Raw genomic sequence first — 10,000 nt, 5'->3', positions numbered from 1 at the left:
TTGTCTTGACGAAGTTGTATATTTCACGCTTGAACAAACACCGAAAAATTGAGCCGTTTGCAACGTTTTCTTAGAAAAGGAATTGCTGCCACAAAACATGTTGATCAAAATAAAGATTCTGATGCTGAAATTATTTTAAGCAATTGAAGGTAATTATTCCTTTCAGTACTGTTAATAAATCATGTTGAGTGTTGAAGACATGTGCTGACTGCCCATTTATTATTGACAGTTAGGAAAACAATAAGCCTTGACAAAAGCCTACAAATTCACGCTAAAAGCTGAAGAATTATTTTCAACCCTGAAAGTTATGGCTTTACTTCGAGTGAAAGACCAGTAACTTGAAGATTAAAAACAGGTAAAATTATACAGTTAGGAAACGTTTATACTCATTGAGAGGATTGGATGTAGGAGTGTTGATGAAAGAAGGTAATTTTTTTTATCACGTGACGAGCTTTGCTCAAGAAAAGAATTCACACCAGGGATGCGTAAAATGATCCATAGGCTTGTCAAAGTAAAGCGAGAGGACTCAATTAGCAAGTGAAAGCGAGGTGTTTGGCTTCGAGCGTGAAATTAATTGAAGTTAACAATTAAAATGTAAACAGGCGCGAGGATCCGCGCGGCTTGCGCGTTAGGAGTGCTACGAAAATTCAGGACTCTTTTGCACAATTTTCTCTTTAGAAATAACTACGCATTCATGGCGTGAATGGCAATTTTTATAATTGTAGAATGATTCAGCGATAAGTACAGCTTAGCTAAGCCGTAGTGTGTCATGGCATTTGAGGATAGCATGGTTGCAGTGCGTGACATGACTATCAAGTAACAGTTGTTGTACCCAGCATGTTTTGTCCGTGATCTACAGATTTATTGGTTTGTGACGCAAAGAGCGATTATCTGTTCTGTCACGACAATACCAAAATTAAATTGTGTTAGCCAACTTATATTTCACTCTGATCAGACCTTTGACTCTAATGCCCCATTCACACCAAAGCTTAAACATGTTTAAAAGTTGTTTTGTTAAACACAGTTTAATTTTTTTTTTCTTCATAGAAACTATTTAACCGAATATTTTTGACTTGAATGTAGCACATTGGAAATGCAAGTTAGCAAGTACTTGAATCCAATGGAAAATCAAGTTTTTCAGTTCTCTGTTTATAATTTTCATTCAATGAAAACCAGTTTAACAAAACATGTTTTGCTGGTGTGAATGGGGTATAAGTCAGCATGGAGGCCGGTGAGCCGCTCGGTAAGGACCTTGTTTTCAAGAGAGATTTCGACTGCAGTATGTTCTGGAGATACAAGAGTATCATTTAACACTTGAAACGATTGGGTAGATATTTTGATAATACTTTTCTGGCGTCCATACTAAGGAGCTCTTTCGGTATAAAATATCATTTCAGTAAGTCCCAATCATGAGGTAAGCGCGGGAACTTATCCCGCGAAAATTCCTTCTCTTGCTTCGAAAGCACAGAAGTAAAGGTAAAAACTCAGTTATATATTTCTTTACAGGCCAATATTATCGGAAAAAACCCAAACAAACGAACAAAATGAGGTCTGTTGCGCTGTGTGATCCATGAGTGTTCTCATCGCGGTTAGGGCTTGCTGTTGCTTGCGGTATTATTTTCCGGAGTGGACATACCATTACTACATTTTTGTTAGCGTTTAAAAATTGGAAATACATGGTTTTGGTAAAAAACTTCATCTTTTTAAACTCTTAACGACTGTCGAGTTGTGTGTATCAATAGAGTGGGTCAACAAATTTGCATTCTATGTTGCGCAAGGGGCAAGAGAAAATGGTTGACTCCCCGCAAGTGAAGCTGACGCTCCAGGTCGATGTCGATCCATTATTATCCTTCGTAAACAAAATTTCGATCATGTAGTTAAATTATAAAATTTCTTTGGCTTACATTGTGCACTTTAAAGTAAACTTGAGTTGTTAGTTCCACACGAGGGTTTAACCTTGAAAAATGCAATCACACGAGTGAAGCTGACATTAATGCGTGTCCCTATCTGGAAAACATTCGTATTGTGACAAGAAGGTTCTACTTTAAGGTTTTGGGTTACTCTCGCCATGCAATTTGGACGCCGAAAAGTGCCAAAAAAGTAATTACTGAAAATTCATCCACAACACCTCGGTCGTTCTGTGGGCGCGAAGTCAGTTCTTCTCTTACAGTTAATAATTGCCAGGCGGATCTCAGATCCGCCTCAGCCTCATTTGCATAAATTCTTTTGGTGAGCAAAGCTCGTCATATTATGGCTAATACCTCATATAGGAGGCAAAGCCACACAAGTCGTTGAAATGAGTCAGTGAGTTAGTAGTTTCCTGGTGCTACTGATTGTTTATTTCAGAGCACTAAAGAAGACGATAAACATCTTAAAATCATCTCAGTATGGTGCGTAAAAAATCTAAGCTTTTCCTTGCAGAAATATCTTAAAAGGTGTGATTGGGGCACATAGAGGAATTTAGTTTCTATCAAGAGAAAGCATTTTAATGGTTGGATTAGGGAATTATGCCCAGTAGATTGGAAAGTAAAGGTTTTTTTTTAGTCCTTGCCGTGACACTACACATGATGATAAAATCTCTCAAAATAATTTTACACTGGTGTCTCAGGCACGTATATGATGACAAGACTGTTCATGGCATAAATATGTGGAAAGTTGATCTTAGTCATACAAGCTCTGAAGACTAATTTTATTTATTTGAGGAGGGAGCATTTTACCATTTCAATCAGCAATTTATACCCAAAAGAGCTGCCAAATTTGAGAAGGGAAGCGATGTCTTAACTAAGATACCTTGAGTTTAGCATGCGGAAAAGGGAAAATTAATTTTAATCAACAGAATAACAACAAAAGGAGCATAGTTTAATCATTATTTGGGCCTAGAGGATAGACTGATAGAGGAATGGTGAGCTTTTTGAGCTAGCAGATATAAATTATGGCAACTATTACTGTTGTTAACATTATTATGTTTAATATTGTGATAAGAATACATGAAAGTCATATATTTGTACTGCGGAAAATACATTTTAAGCAAATGAAGATCATCGCAGTATATACTCAACTTAAGCAGTTGAGAAATAAGGCCTGAAAAAAATTCAGGCCTGAACGGGAATCGAACCCATGACCTCTGCGATACCGGTGCAGCGCTCTAACCAACTGAGCTATCAAGCCAACTGGGAGCTGGTCAATTGTGAGTTCGTTATATACCCGTAGATGGAGAAGGTGTGATAAGAATACATGAAAGTCATATATTTGTACTGCGGAAAATACATTTTAAGCAAATGAAGATCATCGCAGTATATACTCAACTTAAGCAGTTGAGAAATAAGGCCTGAAAAAGATTCAGGCCTGAACGGGAATCGAACCCATGACCTCTGCGATACCGGTGCAGCGCTCTAACCAACTGAGCTATCAAGCCAACTGGGAGCTGGTCAATTGTGAGTTCGTTATATACCCGTAGATGGAGAAGGTGTGATAAGAATACATGAAAGTCATATATTTGTACTGCGGAAAATACATTTTAAGCAAATGAAGATCATCGCAGTATATACTCAACTTAAGCAGTTGAGAAATAAGGCCTGAAAAAAATTCAGGCCTGAACGGGAATCGAACCCGATTTTCTCAACTGCTTAAGTTGAGTATATACTGCGATGATCTTCATTTGCTTAAAATGTATTTTCCGCAGTACAAATATATGACTTTCATGTATTCTTATCACACCTTCTCCATCTACGGGTATATAACGAACTCACAATTGACCAGCTCCCAGTTGGCTTGATAGCTCAGTTGGTTAGAGCGCTGCACCGGTATCGCAGAGGTCATGGGTTCGATTCCCGTTCAGGCCTGAATTTTTTTCAGGCCTTATTTCTCAACTGCTTAAGTTGAGTATATACTGCGATGATCTTCATTTGCTTAAAATGTATTTTCCGCAGTACAAATATATGACTTTCATGTATTCTTATCACACCTTCTCCATCTACGGGTATATAACGAACTCACAATTGACCAGCTCCCAGTTGGCTTGATAGCTCAGTTGGTTAGAGCGCTGCACTGGTATCGCAGAGGTCATGGGTTCGATTCCCGTTCAGGCCTGAATTTTTTTCAGGCCTTATTTCTCAACTGCTTAAGTTGAGTATATACTGCGATGATCTTCATTTGCTTAAATATGTTTAATATTGTTAATATTATTGTTGCCATTCAATTATCGTGTGAGTGTCAAGTAATCAGTATATTCTTGAATCATCTTTCTCTTGTGGAACAGGGTACTTGTAAATATGTGGGGTGCAGTTGGCTTTCTGCACCAGAGACAAATCTTGTGCAACACTACCTTCTAGTATCATTAGACAATCTTGAATTCTTTTCGATACTTTATACAAATTGTGCTATATCAGTAGCCGCATGAGGTGTTCAACTCCTTTTTTTGTGACTTTTATCATTGTCTTACCTTTTAACCAGATTCTCTCTATTAAAGTCTATTGGGAATCTCTTTTGTAGTGTCCACTAGAAATTTGTTTTGTCCAGTTTTTGTACTTTGGGTTCTCCACTTGAGACAGTGACAACTATAGATTAAAGTTTAACATCACAAGGACAACATGTAGATTGTGTGAACTGGTTGTGTGAGGCTATGTAAAGGGACTTGTTGGAAATGCACTTCTCTTTTAGGTCCTTACTCATGTGAAGGTTTTTCTTTCAGGGCTTTTGCCAGAAATTGCACTGTCTGTGAATCCCTTTGTTTGTGGCAATTGTTATTGTAGACCTTCCTTTCCTGGAAGAGTACTACTGTGTTTGAAACATATTTTACCCAACTCACCATCCAATTTCTTTGTTTATTCAAACTTAAGACATTGCTTCTGAAACCCAAATATGTGCATCTGGTTGAGTAAATCTCTTTTTTGTTTGCTTACATTTTAGAACACTGCATGGCAAAAAAAAAAAATATCCACTTCTGGGAAAAAGCCATATCAGTGCAAAACTTGTGACCAGTGTTTTGTAAAAAAGGGAAATCTGCAAAGACATGAGAGATCTCACACTAGAGGAAAGCCATACCAGTGCAAAACCTGTGACAAGTGCTTTCATAGACAAAGAGATCTAGAGGTTCATGAGAGATCCCACACTGGAGAGAAGCCATACCGGTGTAAAAGCTGTGACAAGTGGTTTAGTGATAAAAGAAATCTACATAGACATGAAAGATCCCACACTGGAGAGAGGCCATACCAGTGCAAAACTTGTGACAAAGGGTTTGCACAAAGGGGTGATCTACATAGACATGAAAGATCCCACACTGGAGAGAAGCCATACCAGTGTAAGACATGTGATAAGTGGTTCACACAAAAAGAAACTCTAAAAGCACATATGAGATCCCACACTGGAGAGAAGCCATACCAGTGCAAAACTTGTGACAAGTGCTTTGCACAAAAGGGTGATCTAACAGTACATGAAAGATTCCACACTCGAGGGAAGCCATACCAGTGCAAAACTTGTGACAAGTGGTTTGCAAAAAAGAGTCATCTAACAGTACACGAAAGATCCCACACCGGAGAGAGGCCATACCAGTGCAAAACTTGTGACAAGTGGTTTAGTCATAAAGGACATCTACATAGACATGAAAGATCCCACACTGGAGAGAAGTCATACCAGTGTAAAACTTGTGACAAAGGGTTTGCACGAAAGGGTGATCTAACAGTACATGAAAGATCCCACACTGGAGAGAGGCCATACCAGTGCAAAACTTGTGACAAAGGGTTTGCACGAAAGGGTGATCTAACAGTACATGAAAGATCCCACACTGGAGAGAAGCCATACCAGTGTAAAAGCTGTGACAAGTGGTTTAGTGATAAAAGAAATCTACATAGACATGAAAGATCCCACACTGGAGAGAAGCCATACCAGTGCAAAGCTTGTGACAAGTGGTTTACTCAGAAGGGAACACTTCAAAGGCATGAAAAATTGCACTCTGGACAGCAGCCATATTCATCAGATTACAATGAAACATTTACTTGCTGGATTTGTCAGGAGGAACTAAGCAGTGCATCCCAGCTCATTAACCACTATGAAGAACACATGAATTTCCCTTGATTTTATTGTTGATAAGTCTATCTGATGTAAGATTAAGATTTAAAGAACGTTTGAGTTTTGCAGTAAAATGAATAACTTTGATTTTTCAGATTGACTATCTTATAAAGTGGGACAGGGGTAGTGTTTAGACATTTTGTTACTGTTATATGGATTTATCGGTGCGAAAAGAATCATGGTACTGTAACATGGCGCTGGTGTAGATTAAGGAAACCTGTTGAGTTTATCTGCACCTATCAGGGTATTAACAGGCCATTATTACAACAGGTACAGCTATTACACCTGCAGCAGGCCAATTGCTATATGCTATGCCACTTTTACAATCTGCATCTAATGACAATGTCATTTCTTTTTAAATAGAGGTTGACTGGTTTTCTTTGTCAGTAATGCTCTTCAATAATCTTACAAGCTAATGTTTGTTTTCTAAGGATGCCTTTGCTTCCTCTTTCCTTTAATTCTTCTTTAAGCTGAGGAACTGTCATTTTTGTAAAGTCAGTTGAGCTCAAAGGCACAGCAGAGTGAATTTGAGATGCAACAGTACTTTAACCTCTTTGCAGATTAGATAAAGGTGTAGTAATTTCAGGCGGTACAGTTTTTTCTTTTTCGGAATATGTCCTCTTCCCATTACTCTAGTTTGTTTCTGATAGGATCTGGGCTCCCATTCCCTTTTTCAGAATATGTCCTCTTCCCAGTACTCTAGTTTGTTTCTGATAGGATCTGGGCTCCCATTCCCTTTTTCAGAATATGTCCTCTTCCCAGTACTCTAGTTTGTTTCTGATAGGATCTGGGCTCCCATTCCCTTTTTCTTAAGTGCCATTAACATGACTCTTGATGAAGAACATCTCCAATAGAGTCCCACTTGTTGAATTTCCAGAAAACGGTGGACCCTGCAACATCAATGTTCCTTTCAACTCCTTGCTCTGAAAATGTTTTTACTACTTGGTACATTTGGAAAAACCATGGGATATGTGGGAAACCATAATATGAAGGTATTGGGTAACTCTCTTTCACTTGTAACCTTCCCTTAATCTTTTGAGAGAAATGAAATAACTCACCTATTGTTTTGCTTTCAACCAAAACTCTGTGGGGCTGGTATTCGGTTGCCAGTTTCTGAGATTTTTTACAGGGCTGCGAAGTACACCCATATTTTTATGATCTGTTCAGCAGTTTCAGGCCTCAAGAAATCATTCATTTTCTCTGGAAGGTGATACAGCATTATTTTCTTATCATTTCTTATGAGACTTATCCATTCGTGAACAGAACTTTCTTTGCCATCTGCATTTTTCTTTCCCAGACATCAAAAGACATTCCACAAGACCTTCTACTGTGAATGAACTTATTACTTATTTAGGTGTGCCTGTTTGTTGATCAGGTTTTCAATGCTCTCCTAAATATCCCAATCATTAACTTCTGTTATTAAATTGGCAGGTAACACTCATCAGTTATTCTTAAAAGCAGGTGAAGTTCATCAACAATTATATGATCCAATTCAATGTCCAGAAGGGGTTCCTTACAGCAGCCATAATCATTCTTTGATTTTTTGGACATTTCTTTCAATTCTTGTAAAGACCTTGAAAGTGGCTTTGAATTGAAATAACTAAAATGCTGATCTGTTTTCCATCTATCATCCTTTTGGATTTTACACCATGCACATGCATAGTTAGCTGTTGCTCCATTTAAACCTAGCATGCGGAGAATGAATTTATAATTACCGCAATGCATGGTCCCTAATTGTTCCTTTCAACAGGGCATCGTAATCTAACACAAGCTGTAGGCCAGGGAAAACTTGTGAGGTTTTCTCAGAGGGTCCTCAGTGATAATTCTATGCTATTCTTTTTACAATGGATAGGGTATTTCCAGGGCGAAAATTGGTTTCGTCTCCAAAAATTTAGCTGCATATCATTATTAAATCTGTTTATCAAACAAATTTTAAACATGTTTAAGCTTTGGTGTGAACGGGGTATAAGCTCCGGTTTACTGAACTCAACTACTTTTGCAATTCATGCTGACAGTTCTCTCTGTCATCCGACATTTTTTTAAAAAACCCGGGAAAATGTATTGTATTCCAACTCGGAAAACAGGAGGAGAGGCTACCTAGCTAGAAGGGAAATTTTCAAAATGGTGGACGAAGTAAGGCTGGTGTCAGCATGATTGCACGAAGGGTGTTTGAGCGAGCGCAGAGCGCATGAAAGTGACACCTGGATGAACTCGTCTAGTTTGAGAAGAAAATATTAACTCTTTTTCCGGGGACGCTAGGAACCGTTAATTCTAGTTTTAATGGGCCGTTTTCAGTATAGAAATCGACTATGGCTTTCGAACAAGAGATTCAGATTTAAGGACATCAAACATGAGCACAGAGAACTTATGTGGAACGTTTTAAGGTAGCACGTTTAGACAAATTTAAGGGGAATTAGAGAAGAAGTATGGGGGATTTTTCAGGAACAGGAGGAAATTTCAAAAGTGTTGGGAACCGTCGATTCATCAACTCTTTGTAAACAATATTGCTCAAAGGCAAAAGGAAATATTCTTCATTTGAATTGGATTTGGCGACCCGACAAAAGTTTTATTCATAAGCTATGAAAGGAAGGTTTTGACTACGGTAAGTCCAGTTTTCACTGTTTTCTCTGTAATTTCAAACGCACCGAAATACAATCTAAGTCCACAAAGTGACGCGATTCGCATGCGCGGCGGCCATGATGTAATAAACTGTTCGCCATGAACTGTCTGGAAATACCTTTGCTAATGGCAATTGTTATGATAAAACATCCATTCATGTAGGAGTATTACTGTTTGAAGTAAATTTTACACCGAATTCTGCCCATTTTCTCTGCCTATTCAAACCTAATCTATTGGTACTGAGTTTCAAAGGTAACACCTTGTTAGATATGTCCTTCCTTCGGTTGAATAAATAGAGAATAATACATTGGCGCGCGTAGATATCGAATTTCTCTTCGAGTGTTTCACTCGATAGCTCACGAGTGAGATGTCAAGTTGAACACAAGAAGAGAAATTCCATATCTACAAGGAACCATGTATTATTTTGTTTATCATATAAACACAAAAGCCCTCTTACTGGGAAGAAAAGCCGACTATTTTCAATGAAAATAAATGAATCGAAAATCCCCGAATAATAATCGTAGAGTGCGTTGGCTCTAACTCTTAAGATAGAAAAATGTACTGAACCATGATTGCAAAAAACAACAATGGTCGTAAAGTCCACAGAAGACTTCTTTCAGGTAAACGGCCAAAATCGGCCGATGGAAAAACTTCCAGTTGTCGATTTTCATTCTCAGCCGAGAAATGCTAACATCAAAGCCACTGAATACGTAACTTTCGGTTTTTTCTTTTACTATATTGGTCTTCTTCCCCTTCTAGAAAAGTTTGAACCTCACTGTCTGTCAGCGATACGGAATTTTTCAGTATTTTAGCCGCCACAATCCGAGAACGTTCCGACAAACTACCTAATATTGAGAACCGGGAAGGCTTTGCTGATCATTCATCAAATTGTCCGAGTGGCGCCAAAGGCGAGTGACGTGTCAGTAGCTGATTGGCTATATCAACACACGTGAAAAAAATACGAAATTTTTTCACGTGTATTGTTACGGCTTTCCTCAAGGCCGGAAATCCCTGTATAACACCGCAGTTTATGTGATAAAAAACTTTTTTCGGAAATTATGAGTAGGTATCAATGGAGAAGTAACTTTGATATTCATAGCATAGATTCTTGTTTTACAATAAGATGTTTTCAGTTTTTTGAGTACCCACTTAAGACCAAAGTACTTAGGGTGCGTTCCTTTGGGAGAATCCGGATCTCGTTTTCTGATCTGTGGCGTTCCTTTCGAGCAAATCCATTTTCAGATCAGTGATCTATCAAACCCACTCTGGACAAGGATTCATCGGATCACTGATCTGCGTGATCTAAAGACGGATC

The 10,000-nt window shown here is 38.4% G+C and overlaps 1 protein-coding gene and 1 non-coding gene across 2 annotated transcripts in view; both read left to right on the top strand.

Moving 5' to 3' along the window:
* The first annotated feature begins 4,015 nt into the window (after positions 1–4,015).
* Trnat-ggu (transfer RNA threonine (anticodon GGU)) lies at positions 4,016–4,089 on the top strand. The gene has a single exon. It is a non-coding gene; the product is annotated as a tRNA-Thr (tRNA).
* A 73-nt stretch (positions 4,090–4,162) lies between these two features.
* LOC149039775 (uncharacterized) overlaps positions 4,163–10,000 on the top strand; it is a 38,693-nt gene continuing 32,855 nt past the window's right edge. The window contains exons 1-2 of the mRNA XM_089183175.1: positions 4,163–4,216; positions 4,909–5,624. Of these exons, the coding sequence (XP_089039301.1) occupies positions 4,163–4,216; positions 4,909–5,624 (770 nt within the window). The remainder of the gene's footprint in view (positions 4,217–4,908; positions 5,625–10,000) is intronic.

Source organism: Pocillopora damicornis, chromosome 9, assembly GCF_964200805.1.
Source record: "Pocillopora damicornis chromosome 9, jaPocDami1.2, whole genome shotgun sequence".
Taxonomy (NCBI): Eukaryota; Metazoa; Cnidaria; class Anthozoa; order Scleractinia; family Pocilloporidae; genus Pocillopora; species Pocillopora damicornis.
The sequence above is the reverse complement of the archived record's forward strand: the minus strand, read 5'-3'. Positions and strand labels throughout refer to the sequence as shown.